General features: G+C 43.2%; 1 protein-coding gene across 2 annotated transcripts in view; it reads left to right on the forward strand.

Moving 5' to 3' along the window:
* The first annotated feature begins 989 nt into the window (after positions 1 to 989).
* adkb (adenosine kinase b) overlaps positions 990 to 19500 on the forward strand; it is a 104395-nt gene continuing 85884 nt past the window's right edge. The window contains exons 1-4 of one of the 2 annotated variants that reach the window (XM_061094837.1): positions 990 to 1162; positions 3692 to 3766; positions 3866 to 3919; positions 16713 to 16791. In XM_061094837.1, the coding sequence (XP_060950820.1) occupies positions 1113 to 1162; positions 3692 to 3766; positions 3866 to 3919; positions 16713 to 16791 (258 nt within the window). In that variant the 5' untranslated portion in view covers positions 990 to 1112. Of the gene's footprint in view, positions 1163 to 2862; positions 2935 to 3691; positions 3767 to 3865; positions 3920 to 16712; positions 16792 to 19500 lie in introns of those variants that run through there. The other variant, XM_061094838.1, reaches the window with a different exon arrangement.

The raw sequence follows: 19500 nt of genomic DNA on the forward strand, positions 1-19500 counted from the left end.
TTATTATTTTGTCTGAAGGAACATGTTAGGAAATGATATCTGGATTTCTTAAATTTAAAGGGAGATGAGTAGTGATGTTTTATCACACATTTCAATCTGTTTAAAAGGGTTAACATCATAGTTAAAATATATAAATAAAAAAAAGTAATTTATACATTTAATAATGTTTTAGTAGTAGTAGTAGTAGTAGTAGTATTCACTGTACCTCTCAGTGGGTGATCACTGGGTGATTAATGTGGCAGAATGAAGTTGGTGAACAGTGACACCTACTGTTGAACTTGAACATGACTGATAACTTCAATACTATAGTGATAGAAGAAATGTCCCTTACAAAACAAAAAAATGAATACGTGTAACCAGGTGAAATAAAAATTAAAACTTAAATGAAAATTCCTCCCGAATACGTACATTTTCACCACTTTCTAATTTTCTGCAAAAAGCCAATTAATTAGCCTGAAAAATTATAATAATACAATTTCAATAGAGCCTCACTGTCTGTCAGTGCTCGGCCCTAATTACAATAAAGTTGTATTGTATCATAAACTGTGCTTTACTGTCCCTGTACATCCTCTTGAATCTGTGTATGAAAGATGTTTTATGAATGACATTTCTTTGTCTGTTGTATTTTATTATCATCGTTGTTATTGTTGTTGTTATTATTATGACTCGCGGGGCAGATAATGTAAGATTCTTATTCTTTCTGCTCCTTTTCATTTCACATTTGAGATTTTGTGTTTGGATTTAAATTGTTTTGTTTGGTCGATTAATTAAATAAACGTACATATAGAACATTGGATAGTTCTATAAACACTGGTTGCATATGAATGAGCTCTGCAGGTAAACAGGACCGTGTTGTTTCTCTGGTCTCTAAATAACAACAGAGTCTCCTCTGTGTTAGAAGCACATGGCCTCAGCCTGGAGGAGTTCAACCAGTTAACTCTGCTGCCTCCCTGGAATCAATCATTCATGTTCTCTCTGGACCAGTTTCTCCATCACCACCACCATCCTCTTCCTCATCTTCCTCCTCCTCTGTGTGTGGAGGGAAGCAGCAGCAGCCTCCTCTTCCTCCTCCTCGTCAGCCTCCTCACGATCGGTACTGGTGTTTTTTAAAAATGTCGGAGGAAGAACCAAACATGTCGACAGGGAGGAAATCACAGTTAAGGTAATTCAGCCTCCGCTGTTAGCGCCGTGGGGCTGCTGTTAGCTAACGTGGCTAACCCGGTGATTCCCGCGAAGCTCTGCGGGGCTGAGGTGAGGTGTCTGCGGGGAGGGGGCAGCGCGACGAGCCGCTGAACCACCGGAACATTTGAATGTGACACGAAGGGAAGCTAACGTTAGCATGAAGGCTGCAGGGTGCTAAGTGTGGTGCTAACGATGCTAACAACAGCTAGCCGCGGAGAGGAGAGGGTGTGTTTGTTTATCACCTGACAGGAGACCGCAGATCGTCTTTAAATGAGACGAATAACAGATCGTGTGTGTTTGATTTGTGTCAAAATGGAGGTTTTTGTGTTTAAAGGTTAAAATGATCAGATGTGACAGAAACAGGAAGTTAAATCATGAGCGTTAGAGGCTGTGAGACAGGAAGAAAATACGAGTTAAATGAAGCGTGAATGGCGTTTCATCAAAACGGTTTAAAATGTGAACATGCAGACGTGTTTTCTGGTAAATAAACAATATGGTGTTAATAGTATTACTGTTATTATTATAATGAGTGTCACTTTCATAGCACAGCTGGAAACAGCTGTTTATTTATGCATGGTGTCAAGTGAGCACTGCGGCGTTCACTGACTTCAGGAAACCACAGATTATTGTCGAGTTTCAATAAACAGGAGCACATGGAGCTCACTGGACTTCACCTGCACATTTTACTATGCAACTTTTTATTTTTTCTTTACATTAAAGCCATCAAATAATGCACTGCATACCATAAACTGTTTCCTGTTGGCTTCTTAATGTAAAACATATACAAACATACTGTGTACCAATATTCTTGAACCTTTATTTTAACACCCTGATCAGCTCAGCATACCTGGACTAAAGGTTAGAAAAACAACATAAGAACAGTAATTAAAAGGACATAGACAGCATCTATATCTAACGGCACTGAACCTACACTTTGATAAATATATGTACATGTTTAATATAGTTATAAAAAGAATAATCTTATATCTGGCTAACATGATAGAAATAGGATATTATGCTTCATGAAGTCAGGTAGTACTTCAATACAGGAAATAGCAAGGTGCAATGCAATTGTAAAGAATATCTTTATACAAAGTGAATATCTGCTGCATTTATATAAAATCATATAAAAGCTCTTTAAAATACAGAAATAAACACAATACAAGTACTATTTATATTTAATTATTTTCTCTTTTTCTCTTATTCTCTCCTCAAACTACAATGCAAACATGTATTGGAACTACTCGAATGTTATACATTATATTTGAATGTGTACTTATTACACACTTTACATATATGACGGCTGCAAAACCAAGTTAAACACACAATCTGATGCTGTTTGTTTATGTATGTACAACTGCCAAACTTGACAATATTTTCGATTATGATCAGTTTGCATGTATATTTAACTCAAGCATTTGAATTAAATGCAAATAAACATATATAGGGTTAGAAATACAGATCAGTGCTTTTAGATTTAGATTAGTATAGGTGTTCACCTTCTCTCCCATTGGCCTCAAACGCGGCATTGAATGCCTTACAATATTTTGACATGTGTAGCCAATCACGAGCCTGGTCGCTACTTAGGCCCGCCTGCTCGCTCAGCCAACCAATCAGCGTTGCCCTTAAGTGAAGCTCGAGTTCCTGTAGTGAAAAAAGCACGTTGCTCTGACAGAGAAGTGGAAGAGGAGTTCTTTTCATTTCATCATCAGGTCGAGCTGCTGAGATTTCTGACGTCATGCCTACTGCAGGGTAAGAATGAGAGAAAAGCCACCTGAGGGTAAATCCCCATGTTTTATCATGATGTGTTTGAGTGGCTCCATTGAAAATGACTGGTGGAGTCACACTGTGAGTTTGAGTGTGATGGCCTCAGTGACTCTTTAACTTCTCCTATTGCAGATGATGTGAAACTCCATCTTTTACTGTATTTCTTAAGTGTCACATGTGTCTACTTTGTTTTATGAAAGTTGGGTAATATGTTTTTTAATGACTGTTGTCAGGGAGTGGACTTTGACCACTGGGATATCTTGCTGCTGAAAAACTTCTACATGATGTGGTCAATTAGGGGAACTGTTCATTTATATTGGTTCCGTCTTGGACACATCATCATGAGTTTGAATAACCCGAGAAGTGCCTGCTGTGCTTTCAGTCTCCATCTAAAAGCGGCAGGAAGTAACTCAATCCTTCACAGTTGTACATTTCTCAGTGCGAGCCGAGGAGCCATCTCTGCCAAAGTTATAACAAAATCCATTCATAAGTCTGAATCAGGCTTGTGTGTGTTCTCAACTGTTTGTGTCACTTTATTGTCTTGTGTGTTTTTTGCACTTATTGGCCACAGCAAGGAGTTCAGTAAATTTTTGAACATGGAGGGGTCGTCTCTCATCAGAGTTTCAAGTTGGTTTAAATTCAGCAAATCGGGAGCAGATGATCGTGTGTGTCACAGCTGGTTGATTGTTTCGACTGATGTGTGGGAGTTCTCCTAACACAATGTGTTTCTGTCTCCACGCAGTGAAAACACGCTCTTCGGGATGGGAAACCCCTTGCTGGACATCTCCGCTGTGGTGGACAAAGATTTCCTTGACAAGTAAGCGGGGGACGACTGATTGTTTCCACTGCATCTTCACATTTCTCTCACATTACAGAACCACTCACTTTTAATTAAACTTTTACGTTTTCCTAAAAGGTTTGGACTGAAGCCCAACGACCAGATCCTCGCTGAAGACCGGCACAAGGCCTTGTGAGTCAGAGCTTCCCTGGGACACCACCACATGTTTCACTAGTGTAACGTGATGTGGCTCCAAATAAGGGCTACACCGGTCATTTATACCCACTACTTCCATTTTAACGCTGCATGCTGTGCTTATAATAGCCAAGTCATAAATTAGACCTCTGTAACCAGGAGCCTCGGAACTCGACACGCAAAACATTTTTGCCCTTTCTGAATTAACTTCAAACTACGCTACACTGAGATGCCTCTGGATTTACTCCTGCTTTAAGTTAACTACTGAATAGATATATTTCTTCTACACGCTATGACACCGACACCAGGGGGATTTATTCTGAGTTTTTGCTAAGCATGCACATTCCCTTTGCAGACCCTCCCTCATTCACACTGTAAGCACATGCCAAACAGTAACACGATAACCTTCCTCGAAAACACGCTAGTGCGTTTGGCTCGTTGCTCTTCTGAAACGCAGCGGGACGTCGACTTGGCTTGTAAACGGCAAAACGACCAACTCGCATTAACACAGGATGGAGCTCAGCAGCCGTATGACATCCTGTTTCTGTTTGTGTGATTGAGTCCACATGGTGTCTCCTCTGGGAATAAGTCTCTTTTTAGTACACACATAAAAAAAGTTAACCATCTGAAAGGATTGATGAGAGTGGGAGCTGGGTCAAAAACGACACATTAATAAGTAAATTGCATATTCCATATATACTGAGCGTGTTTGAATTGTTTGAAAATTATAATGGAATTAACTGGAATAATTACTTGAGTGATAAAACACAACTTTGAGTCTTAAAACTGTCAGTTTTTAGTTGCACACTTATCAGAATCAGAATTATTTTATTTGCCAGGTATGTTTGCACATACAGGAAATTGCCTTGGTGTCATTGGTGCACTGAACATAAAACAACAATATAAAAAACAACAATATATAACAAAATATAATCAAATAAAATATATACAGTAACAATAAAATATATACAGTAACAATAATACACACAAAGATATCAGTTCCCTAAATATGCCTGAAAAAATAATCCTAGATCCGCCCCCTGATCCAGATTAGCCAACAGGTCCTGGGTTCTTTCTTGGCCCATGTATCTTACTTACAAGTTTCAATAAAATCGGTTTTGTAGCTTTTGCGTAATTCTGCTGACAAAAAAACAGTAATAAAAACGTTCACCCCTTTTGGTGGAGGTGAAAATCCAGGATCCAGCCCTGCACCAGAAATCCATTGTTTATTGGTCCGAGGCCTAAACTTTACATCAGGTATCGATAACGTTTGACAGGATCCTGCTGAGTAACAGGACTGAAAACAAAGCCTCAGTGGATCAATCAGGCAGTTAAGTGCCTTTTTTCCCCCTCAGAACTTTTTATTTTTGTCGCCAAATGCTCGAGGACAAACAACTCTCCTGCTCCACACTCACACATCCACTGCCCAGCACAACACGTCTTATCTGGTGAATGTAAGATAACCACATTGCGATCCACTGGGGGCACCTCTGCACTGGTGTTAAGGGAGGAGCCACTGCTGCCGTTTCATTTCCCTGAACGCACATTTATCAGTCTGCAGATAGAGACAATGACCTTCTGGTCACGTTGTGCGTCCCTGGTAATTGCATTAGCTGACATTTACTGTGATATAACACCAGCATTATTTGTGTGATATGAAAACAAGTCTTCAACAACAGTAAAACAACAATATTATTAATTTGTACATTGAAAAACATGCGTAAAGACACATGTTATATTAGTTATTGTTACTAATATTATTGATTCAACTGTGAATTAAAATGTATTATAGCTGTAACATTAATTAACATGACATTTGTTCTTATGCTTATTAGCAGAACATGTCAGTTTTTAAAAATACATTGAATTAAAGTTGAGCTTGTGAGTTATTTGCTATCTGACTGTAGTTTGTAGTGGATCCAGATGCAGATAAAACATTTTCTGTTGTTGAACACACACAGAGACGGTTTGTGCTTTAATCATTTAACAAATTCTGTCTTAGTTTCCTATAAATGCTTAAGTTCAGGGGACATAACTGTGAAATTAAAACAGCAGGTGCAGCGTATAAACTCTCTAAAGACAGATCAGCCCGTCAGATGGTCTGCACCTTACAACCGGCTACCTTGTCAGGTCTTGTTACTCGACAAAAGGACACATGCGACCTCGGGCGGCGGCGGCGGCAGCGGCGGCACAAAGCAGCAGCATCATCAGCAGTGTTGTTCTCCTGCAGCACAAAGGCAGCGGTGTTATCTTTAGCCCAACAGACACCGTTCCCTCCACATTCTGCACAAGGTCAGGGCAGGATTAACATGGTGCTTAATTCCCCCGCACAATGCATTTCAATGCATACAATACCGCACACACACAGAGCAGCACTCATCGCCATCACGCCTGTCAGCTTGTATCTGAATGTACACGTGGGATTTTTTTTAACTTAATACAGTATGGATTATGAAGAGCTGTGGCTGTAGATGCTGAGAGATACGAGCCTTCCTGGTGCCTCTGTGTGGTCGGTGGAAACGCTTCAGAGTGCAAAGAGGTCAAACACAAGGTCATTGATCTGCGGGTGAGGAAGACCTGGGCCGAAGAGTTGTGACAAATAACATTGTTACTGGAAAAGGCCACAACAGACTTACAAGCCGAGGCGGCTAACACTATTGTTGTGCTTATGAATCTACACAGTGTAACATGATTCATTTCTTTCCCCTATCACCCTGGTGGGGGAGAGATCATTGGATGCAGTGCGCTGTGGCCATGCCTTAATTCAATTATCTAGTCACAGCAGAGCCCATATAATCCTGTTGCGGCTGAGAAATTGCCTGCTGTACAGTAGAAACCATCAGCGTTCCTGTTAGTACTGGCTGGGGACTCCATGTGTGTGTTTTTTCCTGAGTAGGTCTCGGCTAAATCCACAAACAAAAGAAAGTTGTTTAAATGATCGATAAAGCATTTGTCGTTTTTCAGGCGAATATAACAAAACGTTCAGTGGATTCAACTTCTCAAATCTGAGGATTTCCTTCTCGTCTCTGACTCATCATTATGAATTAAAATATGATGCCGTAAGCAGATCATAGAAATGTTTTTAATAATCGGTTGATTTTAAAATGCCAAAAAGTCACCGTTTATGACTTAAATATGAAGTTTTACTGGTTTTCATAATACATTATTACAGTAGATGACAAAATCTTTTAGTTTACACAGAAATTAAACTCAAAGACAATTTAAATGGTTGCTTTCTGGATTTCCTTTCATCTTTGACTCATTAAATAAACATCAGATTAATGCATCCACACATGTAAACATTATTAATTAGGGAGTTGACTAAATAATCAAGACAACACAACATTTGTAATAGTAATTAGTTGCATCTTAAATATCAACACTAGATATAAGTATTCTAGCGAGTCTATTCTAAGTATAAACACAAGACTGAACCGCTTGTTTGCACTGTGTGACACTAACAATAGGGACTGTATAGTTTTATTTTGGATCAATCCCACGTACACATCCTGCTGCTGTAAATACTCCTCTGCTCCCCAGCTGTGTATTGATCCACAGCTAATCCCTTTAGAAAACGTGTTGGAAATAAATCAGCTGGAAACTACAGCGCCCAGCTGCTCAGGGACACTCCTGAACCTTTTAAAAAGTGAAACCACACTGTACTATACTATTTCCTTTCATGAAAACTAGCACAGGATCTGCTGTGCTGCAAAAACACTGACTTCCTGAGTGTCCTTGTTGCTTAGTAGTTAAAACACACACCATGCAACCGCAATGTCGCCGCTTTGCTTCTGGCACCAGACTTTTATTACTTGTCATACCATGTACTGTACTCACACCCCATGTGTGTATCTAGTATCTAATAAACAAATCTTTGAAACAAATCAAACTCAGGTCATAAATCAGTGTAATCTCTGAGAGAATCGTCCCAGTGAGGCAGCTGCTGCTTGTCAGTCCTCTGTATATCAGTGGTTAGTGGTTGATGAGTCATGTTGTGTTGAACATCCAGGTGTTGTCGCGTATCTGCTTTTATTTACATGATATTTCCCCGGTGGTTAGTGAGCGGCAGTTAAAAAGGTTGAGGCCTCCAGTGTTTTTGAAATGAGGGCACGAGAGGAAACCAACTAACCAACGCACTGTCCGTGACTTCCTCTCTGCACCGCTTACACATGTACTGTTGTCATGTAACGCTGGAGGATGTGTCTCACTCTTTAAAGTCACTGCTGCCATCATGTGGCTTCACACGCTAGTCTGACACCTGCAGGGTTAGTGGGTTTATACTGGTGTTTTATAACTTGCAAGGATCCAGGGAGTGCATATTGTGTCTATCTCATATGATAAGAGCCCGACCAATATGGATTTGTGGAGACTGATATGATATATCGAGGCAAGTTAAGGATGATATAGAGTAATCAAATGCTTAGTTATATTTTAACTCAACTTTAGGCCATAAAACTAGTGGAAAGTTTTGAAATCAGCTATATTATGTAAGGGTTGAATCATTGTGACGTGGCTATATTAACATCTGTCCTGTTAGAATACTACATTTTCATTGTTAATTCCATGCATCACTCAACTGATTAAGAACCAAATCTAACTCTTTGAAAAACTTCCATTTGTAAATCCTTAAACTCTTTGGGGGTTTGAATATATCCCCAACAAATTGACAGTGATTCCTAATTCTGGCTTTTTTACAGGATTTCTTTCGATTTTCTTAACTATAACTATAACTCAAAAGAAAACACAAATACAACAAATCGAACTTGAAGTGAGAAAATAAATGTTTGTTTAAGTGTTGTTTTTCATAAACTAATAGTGATGCTAGTGAAAGGCTCATATCGGTCGGGCTCTACACTTGATCCCACAAATAAGTTCATGATATATTTGATATAAAGATGTATTATTCATCAAGGTTGTATGTCAGTACTGTTGCCTTTAATTTGTGATCATTGGCCTTTTGAAATATTTATGATGATGGCATGGTGGTGCCATGGTATTCACTGCAGCCTCACAGAAAGAAGGGTCTTGGTTTGAATCCTAGTTGCCAGGGTCTTCCTGTGTGGAGTTTGTATTTTCTCCCCATGTTTGTGTTGTCTTCTATTATCCCACAGTCCAGAGACATGCAGGTGGGGCTTAGGCTGATTTAGAAACTCTAAGTCTCAGTATGTCGGCCCTGTGATACACTGGTGACCTGCCCAGGGTGTAACTCCACCTCTCTGTAGCCCTTAAACGACAAGTGCTAGGGATGGATTCCACGACAGTGTCGAATTTCTCTGCTTCTCACTTTCTGAAATGCAGTAAATGGGGTTTGTACCTCTGGTGGCCAGCAGGAGGCAACAGTCACCTGCTGTTTTCGACCTCGAGGAGCCTCCAAAGGAAACAACATGTCAACCTGAGGAAAACACGCCTCTTTCTGCAGGAGGTTATAATGTGGGCAAACAGACGTTTTACTTCAGGATAACGAGGCATTACGGGTGTTTTTAGTGCATGCAGCGTTTCATAATACACCAGCCCCCCCCCCCCCCATCCCTCCTGGGCTCGCTAACCAAATCATATTAGAGCTAATGATTATTGGTGTCAAATGAGTGAGTCATCGTTATTGAAAGTGTATTGTCACCTCTGAGGGGGGGGGTGGTAAAGATCAGCTGGCTCGTGAACATTACACTCGTTCAAACATTTGTTTTATGGCTCCCTCTGTCCGATGATAATTAATTGTTTACTTTCTCATCTCTGGATGATGGCGTGACTCTTTTCAGAGGTTGTTTGCTCACAGCAATTAAGTTCATCAGCACTCATCCTCCTCCTCCTCCTCCCTCTCCCTCTCTCGCTGTCTCTACCCCTCGCTCCCTCCCTCCTTCTCTCTCTTTCTGTGTGCTAAATGCAGATTAGCAGCGTCACAATCGCATCCAGAATGAGAGTAAACTCCTCATTATGCCGTGTGACCCTCTGCTGCATGAATAATTCAGGGCTGCAGTGTTAGTGGCTGGCTTGTTATTAGCATTCCCGATGGCGACGGGGAGAGGGAACGAGAGAGAGAGGGAGAGAGAGAGAGAGAGAGAGAGGGTGGGAGGCTCATATCACTGACAGGGCTGACTCAGGGGGATCAGCGCTGGATTGAGACACACATCACACACACATCATCACACGACACAGGAGATCAGTGGAGGTGCCTCTCCACTCGCACCCCCCCGCTGTCTGTGTACATCTCGCCCCCCCCCTGCTGCTGCTGCTGCTGCTGCTGCTGCTGCCGTGAAGCTCCATCTGCTTACTGGGAGGAAAACAACAAAGGCCCCTCTCACTGAGTACATGCTAAACACTCTGGCTCCTGGGTGTGCGTGTGATAGATTCTGCTCTGTAAACACACTTGACTCTACCCCTCTTTTTTTTTTTCCCATAGTTTTATGTTTTTAATATATAACGAAGCGAACCGTGAGTGCTAGAAACCCCCGGCTGAGCTACCCTGGTGTGTGCTCCCTGGTCTGGGAGAAACACTCTGCTGTGTGTCTGTGTGTGTCTGTATGTGTGTGTTTGTGTGTGCTCACATGCAAGCATGCGTGCAGAAGCTGCATGTGCTTGCCATGGTGCCACTTCACTGGATGCACTCATGCTCGACTGAGTGTGTAGACACATTACTACACCTTCCCTCCCTCCCATTTTTTTTTTAAAACTTCCCACTGTTGCTGAGGCTGAGAGGTGTACTACAGTACTTAAACTCACCTCCGCCCGGCCCACTGGGAGGGAACGGAGGGCAAAGGTCACGGGCCTGCATCCATCAGCCGACCTCCGAGCCAAAGAGGGAGCGCAGAGATTAATGGCACTCGACTGGTAATTGAGACATCAGAAACACGCTCAGCTGCCAACCGCTCGGCTGTTTATGTTTTATTGATACGCATGAATTCCACCATTTGGGGCGCTTGCATAAATGTGACATGCTCACCCGAGCTGTACTCGACTGTGAGGAATGTGGATCTAGACCTTTTGAATTATAAAACGAGGAAAACCTTTCAAATAATTGAAAGAGAGGCGGTGAAAAGAAAGCCCTCCTCCTCCCCCGGCTTGCTGGGCTGTGTTCCTGTAGATGAAGGGAGCATCGCGCCGCAGCTTGAGTCTTACATTGCTGCATTATGAGAGACGGCTGATGCAATCATAATTAAGGCTCGTCCTTTGCCGGAGCTACAAACGTCTCCCTCTGGTTGAAGGCGGCAGCCAGCAGGTGGTGCCAGAAGGAAACCTCACAAGTCAAAAGGCGGGCTGGAGAAAAACATAATCCACATCTCTGTGCATGTGGGCGTCCCCTCCTCTCCTCCTCTCCCTCCCCTCCTCTCCCTACAACTCCCCCTTTTTTAAAGAGCCCTTTTATAATTAAAATGTGGGTGTCTCAGCCGGTACATACAGCATGTTCAGTTCAGAAGAAGCATCCTCGGGGCTATTTTTAGTCGTCCTTGTTCCCCGGCAGCCACACAGGAAAAGCCAGTGATGCTATCAGCACCTTGTACACGCAGGCTAGTTAGTGTGCTGTCTGTGCTGATGGTTTCTCTCCAGCGAGCCTGTGCGGGGGCAGAGATGGGAGGCCTGGCTGGTGAGCGGCAACACTCCCCGTGTATTTAAAGTTCACACTGGGCCATATGGTCCCCGGCAGTCGGGGGGTGTTGGTGGAATTATTCACACGGAGCGCTCTGAATCACCAGGATCCCGGTATCAACCTCGGAGATAAGGGGAACGTCTCAAAGGCTTTGTGCTCGGGCTTCGGAATCTCAGTCCTCAAGAGAACACACCACGAGCCTCGTCCTTGCTTACACACACACACACACACACACACACACTCGCTCTTCCCACTCTCTCCCTCAACGTGTCCCTCTTTTCCCTCTGTCGCTCTTCTCTTTCATGTCCTCGCGCAAACACACACTCACACTCTCGCACTCCCTCTCTCCCACATCCACACACAACGCCGTGTGACAAACAACGCCACCCTCGGCAGCGCCAAGCCAGAAACCTGTGACATTTTAGACGATAATAATGTGAACTCATCCGCCATGACCAGATTTTGCCCCCCCTCCCACCACCACCACCTCGCCTAATCCTTGAGTGCAGCCTAATTAAGTACAAACAGCGGTCCTCGGTTAATGCCAACAAATGAGCTGCTGCTGCTGCTGGATCGGCCGATTATTAAAGGGATGCACATTTGTTGTTTCTGCGTCCTAATGCAATTACTCACCCATCACGACCGTGTAATTGTGCCGTCATTAATTGTGCATCGCAGTCTATAATGCATAAAGGCTCATGTAAAGACTCGCGCTGGGGTTTTCTCCGCACCCAGGGAGCTGAATGGGGATTTACCCAAATGGATGGAGACACCTGAACGACGGCGATATCGTAAACGCCTTTTGTGAAAATCAACATTCATCCGTTACCGCAGTCTATTAGAAGATGTCACAGGACGGGAACAAGGCCCGGCTCGCTTGTTTGAATCATGACTCATTTGCGTCGGGTACTTTTATGCGCCTCATTCTTCGCCATCTATTCCCATCCTGCTCTAATGTGCCACTGATAAGAATGTCCTATTCATTCTGCGTTCCTCACCGGCTGCTATAAAGAGAGACAGAGTGCGAGAGAGCGAGAGAGAGACTCTACAGGCATTGAATGAAAAGCACATCTATTTCTGAGGAGCGCGAGCGCGGTAGAAGATAATTATTGATTTGAAATAAGAAAAGATAAGGCTCAACCTTGAGCAGCACAGCGATAGCGCGCGGAACAGAATAATTAATGGGCCTGTCTGGTGTCGGGACAAGCTTTCACAGGGAGACGAGCGTATTGATTTTAAACAGATAAACTGCGTAACCCTTTGTGAAGGGGTTTGACAAACAATTTAATTGGGGGGGGGGGGAAACAACAATATTCCTCACCCTTTCCATCTCCCTTTCATTCCTTTCCCCGAGCTGTTTTTTCCTGCGCCTGACCTATTGAAACAATTACTGTGCATCAGGCCTTGTACTGCCTCCAGACTACCAAGGAAGGTTTTTGGGGTGTAGGATGCACACGCTGATTGGGGATCTAATCAATGGCGGAACCCTGTTTCCCCACACCAGATGCTTGTGTTGAAACTGGGATTACTGGAGCCTTTTAGCCGTGTTGCCCTCTCGCTCTGCTTCTGTCAGAGAGAGAGAGAGAGAGAAAGATGGATCTGCCTGTTTAAATGTACCTGCCTGCCGGAGCTGAAGCAGAGACAATTTACTGTTCCCGTGCAGCCCTCCTCCTCCCTAATCCTCCCGAGGAGAGCCCGCAAAGTCCTCTCACTTCTTCCCTTGCCCTCCCCTGATTAGTGATAGGGGCCGTTTGATCATGTTTCCCTGCCTGTCCTTGTGATTTGTAAGCTGTTTAAACGTGAATGAGGCAATTAAATCCGGACGAGCGGCGGCGGCGCGGAGGAGAGTGGGTGCCGCGGTGATCATTAGCGATGAATTACCCTGGTGTGCACTCAAACACTTGGGAGGACTTTTCAGGCCCGACCACTCCCGAGGATCCAGATCCAATCTAGCCATTGATTAACCGAGACTTGTTCTTCCTGTGAAATCACTCGACGGGGATTTTAGGGCACTCATCCGGTCTTATCGAGATAGGCTAACATCAAAGGGGAATGAGGAGGGATTGGGTAAATGGGGGGCTCGCCGTGCCCTCCGTGTAAGAGACTTAGACGAGCAAATCTTGAATTATTGCCTCATGTAAATAATCTACTTGCCTCTGCTTTTTTTTGGGGGGGGGGGGGGGGGGGGTGAGAGAGGAACTCATGAGTCACTCGGGGCAGAGAACACTCATCGTGCTTTCAAAGCTCTCATATTTCCCTTGATGGGAATCAGCGGTGGGGGCTCCGGCTCCAGGAATGTAAACAACACAATGTTCCTGACTTGTGAGATCGGCCCAGAACAGTCTGGATGTGCTGGGGGGGGGGTGATGTAACGGTATTAGTTTTTGAGGAGAACACTCATATCCTCTGAATACAAATGTTGCATTCAGGAAGCTAATTCCCTTGATTTCAATATGATTTGATTTAGCCTGAATAAATAAGTGCCTCTATTAGTCTGAAATTGGAAGGTATGAAATTGAAAAATAGCACCGAGTGGTATTTAACCAGTGTGTCGGGGTCACATGTTGCATAACACGGGCTGTCCATGCATTAGCAGTATGCACGGCATAGTTGGAATAGCTCTGAACAACAAGGCTGGGTTGTGAAAAGCGGAGGTTATCGGCTGAGGACATTTTGTTCAAAACAATTTCTTTTTCTCCGCTCCCTCCCGTCAGCGAGAGAGCTCAGGCTGCAGTAGATGGAAAAGGGATTTTCTCTCCCTAAATGGCCACGGGGGCCTTTTACGGTGTCACTACTACGGGATCACATGATGTTTGAGGGTGTAAAGGTCTCCAGGCAGCTGCTCCTTTTCGGATGGGATTTTCGAGGCGTCCAGGAGCAGGGCCCCATGCTGTCTGCACTGAAAGGTGGAGCAAATACTTCTAGGGAGGAAGGGAAAAAATCTCCTCAGTAGCCGTGTGTCTATTTGAAATGGGTTCTGGAGTCCCTCGGCTGCCTTCATGTTATAAACACCCACAGTGCTCAGATTCTTCCTTTGTCAAGAAGTCATAACAGGTGTCTCGGGAAGGATTTTTTTTTTTTTTTTTGCTTTTCCCGGTTAGCATATTTTCCACTTGCATGGAAAGTTTTTTTTTTTTCTTTATTGGAAACATTCTGCCCTGGGTAGACCCCCGCGCCTTGAGACATGATATGCAGACTTTCTTTGAAGCAGTAAAGGTTACTTTCACACTCGCTCAAAATTCGGCCATGCCTAGTTAAACCAGGTTGTACACCCCTGGCTGACATGTGTTGGTAAGCCACGGTGCACTTTGCATACAGATTGCTGCACTCCTGCTGCGAGTACATGCAACAGACACAACAATAGTCAAGTTTTAAAGCAAGAAAAAAAAAAAAAAGTGCCACCTCTGACCTCCCTTGAAAATGTTTTTTTAATCCTAAAAAGGGAAAAAAGCATTGGCACTGTGCTGCAGAGCCTTTACATAACCACCACCTCCCCCGGGATAACTCCCAAGCATTTTCTCAACAACCCCTCTCACTCAGTTAATTTAAGGGTGGAATTGCACGTAGCGCCAGTGGGGAATGCTACGGTGCACCTTGAACTATTTACCATCTCATTGGATTCCCCCCCCCCCCACTGATGTAAATACACCCTCAAATGGACAGTCTTCAATTTACAGTTGAGGTGAAGAAGGGAGCGGAGGACCTCCTAATGTGTCGGCTCGTCTCGACTGCAGTTGGGTCAATTTCCCGAGCAAAGTGGACGTGTTTATATAGCCGGCCCCCTGGGAGGCTGTTTGTGTGAGCGACGTGGAGAATGCACATTATTCATGTCCGCGGCTCCCCAGATAAAGACTCTATCTCGCTGCGTAGCCCGGCTTTGCATCAGGTTACGCACAAGCACGGGAGCTATTGATGCTTGAAATGGCAGTATGATGGGGAAAATAAAAATAAAAAAAGATAGAATCGGAGTCGAGACTGCTCTTTTGGTTTGTGTTTGGGAAAAAACTCTTTGCAATTGTTTACTTCCCATTCCCCAATGCCATTTCTGTTGTCTTGACTCATCGTGTTTAGTCTGGTACAGTCGGTTCTAAACTTCGCCGCATGGTTCAGACATCAAACATTTAATCAGATGTGCTCGCTCCCTAAACACAGTTATTTAACTATGAGATTTTTGTTTTACACATATTTCTAATTCCCTGAAAAACAAAATGATGATGAATATATATTCTATTATTAGTTATTTAGATTTCTTGCTTCCGGTTGCCCAGAAATGAACTCAGGAATTCATATATTTAGAGCAAAGTACTTTTGATAATTCTGTCCATGTGCTATCAGCCCTTCTTAAAGCCTCTCCTTTTAATTATTGTCAATAAGCCTCTGCAGCTGCTCTGTGCTCACAAGCGAACAGGTTGCTAACTTTTCTGTTCTTTGAAAACAGTTGTTCTCAGTTGTCCCCCCCCCCCCTAAACACGTGTTCAGCCCCAGCAGCTGGAAACAAGTTTGATGAGACTGAACTCAAAACCGTAGATTAATGGTCCTGACACACAAACAATGAGCTTTAAGACACTTTGTTGAGCAAGATTTGAGCCACCGAAAATATGTTAACATGCAAAGACTCTGTTTGCATTTTAAATTCATTATTTAAACACAATGTTAGCATGCTAGGTCATGTATGCTTATTTTAGCATGCTAACTACACAATATAGGAAGTCATATGAAAATACAGATTTGTTTTGCATGTTAGCAGGTTGTGATGTTAACGTATTTTAGCATGCTATGTTATCCATGTTCTTATCTTAAACTAGTGCTACTCTAATAAACATGTGTATTTTTAAGAGCATTATTATTAGTGGCATTCTTATTAGCATAAAAATTATTATTGTTATTATTAGTATATGTTAGTTTATATTCTTATTCTTATTGGCATCAGTTTAAGTAGTATTATTTGTCGTATTATTAGCATAAGCATTAATATTAGTAGTATTACATGTTAATCAGATTCATATTATGATTACAACTGGTTAAGGAATTACAAGAGTCATTAGGATCTATTCTCTTAATCGATATGACATTGTTTTTGAGATATTTCACTCTCTTCACACTCTCTAGGTCACAGAGAGTACCTGTGCTCCCTCCACCTGAAATCCACTGTTCTATCTCCAACATGAATGTCTCTTCTAACAACACCTGTCCTTGTCTTTATTCCAGGTTTGAGGAAATCGTCAAGAGGAACAAAGTTGAATATCACGCTGGTGGCTCAACCCAGAACTCAGTGAAAATTGCTCAGGTTAGTCTCCTCTGGCCCTCTGCAGTGCGCCTGCATGTGTTTTGAATACACAGTGGTGTGCTTGTAACCTTAGATTTGTCAGCCTGGCAGCCCTGGGAATACAGAGCATAGCTGCACAGCAAGTTGACACATTACAGTTTTAGGTGTTGTGCATTCATCAGACCTGCCGTGGAAAGAGAAAGGCAGGAGGGATTCATAATATTTGCAGTGTTATCTAGTTGGCCTAATTTCCTGAGACATATCAAACATCAATTAGAGAGAATTACAAGTAGATGCAATTAACATGTCACAACAAATTATATCAAACAAACGCTGATCGACTCCCTGGCTCGGAGACAGATTCCAGCATCTAAAAGGAATTGGTGATTGTCCAAATCTAAAATGGCAAATCTGAACTTGAGACGATTATTCACTCCGGATCCGCTTTTGTTTTATTTTGTGTGTGTTTTTTTAAGTGACTGCAGCAAGTCTCTGAATTTGACATGCAGTGATTAGCTGCTGATAAGGCTTTGGTCTGCTCACGATAAACAAAGGAAAAGCATCCAGCTGAAAAATAACTCTACCGAGGAAGAAATGAGAGCAGAAGCTAATTGAGAGGCTGATGTTTGTGAAATCTCTCGCTCACTCTCTCTCTCTCTCTCTCTCTCTCTTTCGCTCTCTCTCTCATCCGTGTGGGGTTTTTTGTTTGTACATGCCAGTACAGTGTGTAGAGTTCGGATTTGTACACATGCGCTTGTGTATGCACGCGTATAGATATGTGTGTGTGAGTGTGTCTCTGTGTGTATTTAGCACAAGATGGATACAGAGGGAGGGAGAGAGAGAGCAGGCAGGCCCCCTCAGGCTGCCACCAGCTCCATGCTTTGGAGACAGTAAACATCCTTTAAAAGGAGACGCGGCTCTGCACCTCCATACAAACACTCTTTAATTATCAAGATCAGAAGCATTTGCATAAACTTCACTCACTCACAGACAGCAACTGCCAATTTTATTCTTTTGGCAACAACTTCCCCCTTATTTTATTTTTTTATCTTTTGTACTTGTTGCAAAAAATAAATAAAAAAAGACTTCTCCAATTGAGTCAATTACACCAACCTTGAAAACTGTAATCTCAGATTTTTTAAATGGATTATTTCTCTGTCTTGTCATTACACCAGCTAAAGCCATGGGTTTAGTGGGTCTGCCTCAGTTAAGACATAGACCTTGACAAGGATTTGTCATGTTTTATTTAGCGAGACATTGAAGAAACTGCCGCAAGGTGCGCGGCCACTCCTTGGGGAAATCAGATGGAGAAGGAGATTCTTAGTCCGGGCGTTTTCTGGAAAAAGAGCCGTCATGGCCTCTGCGCCGTGAGAGAAGCATTCAGTCAACTAAATTGCTCTTATAATGGCACGGTCGACTCCAGTCAAATGTTATTCTACTCTGTTTACTTGGATATTTACCCCGTTCAGAGGGGAGATGTAGATCTGATTCCGAAACGCTCAAGATAACCAGAGTGTTTTCGTCCCACACCCAGAAGTCTCACAAACAGTTTCTGTCAATATATACCTTAAAGCGATGACTTTTTCCACATTTCACTTTCACTTGATGGTGTTCTTTTATGAAAAATGTATAATGCATAACCGGCTCCCAGATTATCACATTGTAGCACCTGCAGTATGCGAAAACTTCAAACCGTGCTGTATTGTGGAAGCTGAACCTTCAAACACGAATGATATGCACCGCAGCACTGAATCCACATCAAAGGGCCCGGTGACTAAATGAGATGCTCGATCCAGGGCAGGTTTGCTCGGGAGCGCCATCGCCGCTGGAGGAGAGGGAGAGGTGTTCAGAGGATTTCCACTGGAATCGCTGCACACGCTGGGAAAACCCAGGGTGTGGGAAGATCAATGCCTCCGTCAGTAGAGCTCGTGCTCTCCTCCACAATCCGGCCGCTTCATCGGAGGCTGTAATAGGTTAAATACTACCGCTTCATCCCCAGTTCAGATTTCTGCACTATCAAGGAAAACCTAAACCTTGGCTTTAGGAAGATGCAGAATCAATGGTAATTGGATTTAGTCAAATGAGAATTGACCAAGCCGAAGCTTAGATGGATAAGTATTGTTTTCCTCTAACCGCTGCCTCTGCCCCTGCTCTTTGATTCAAATCATCCATAGCGGTGTTTGCTAGTCGTCGATTGGCTGCGCTCGGCGTTATCTTTAGTGCTGGGACATTGCTTTTTTTTGTTGTTTTCATCTTTCATGGGTTACGGCTCCTGTCACAACTTATCCATATTCAAAGCAGACAAACTAGAAGATCCAAGGTAGATGCATCAACACACTTGTACTTCTTCTTTAGCTTTGCACTCCTCGATAAGCTTTAGATCTTGTTTAGATCTCGTCAGTGAAGTAGCGGGCTTGTACTCAGAGCTTCCTGGCTCTGATTCTAAAGGGGGGGGGGAGGGAGGGAAAGCAGTGATAGAAGTGTGCTGGAGGTTGTTGTCTTTGCCCAGGCTCAACCGAACACCATGCCCTGAAGGGGGCATCCGACATAAAGGCTCACCTCGTGGATGTTGTGGAGCTGTAAGGTAACAGAAACCAGCCCAGCGTTGTTTGCTCACATTCAGCCCAGCACTTCAAAGGGCTCTCTCCTCAGATTGAGTTCAGCGGGAAACCACAATCATATTTATTTCAGTCATTTACAGAGTTAAAGGGGAAGAGAGAAACAACTATG

Source organism: Limanda limanda, chromosome 21 (genome assembly GCF_963576545.1).
Source record: "Limanda limanda chromosome 21, fLimLim1.1, whole genome shotgun sequence".
Taxonomy (NCBI): domain Eukaryota; kingdom Metazoa; phylum Chordata; class Actinopteri; order Pleuronectiformes; family Pleuronectidae; genus Limanda; species Limanda limanda.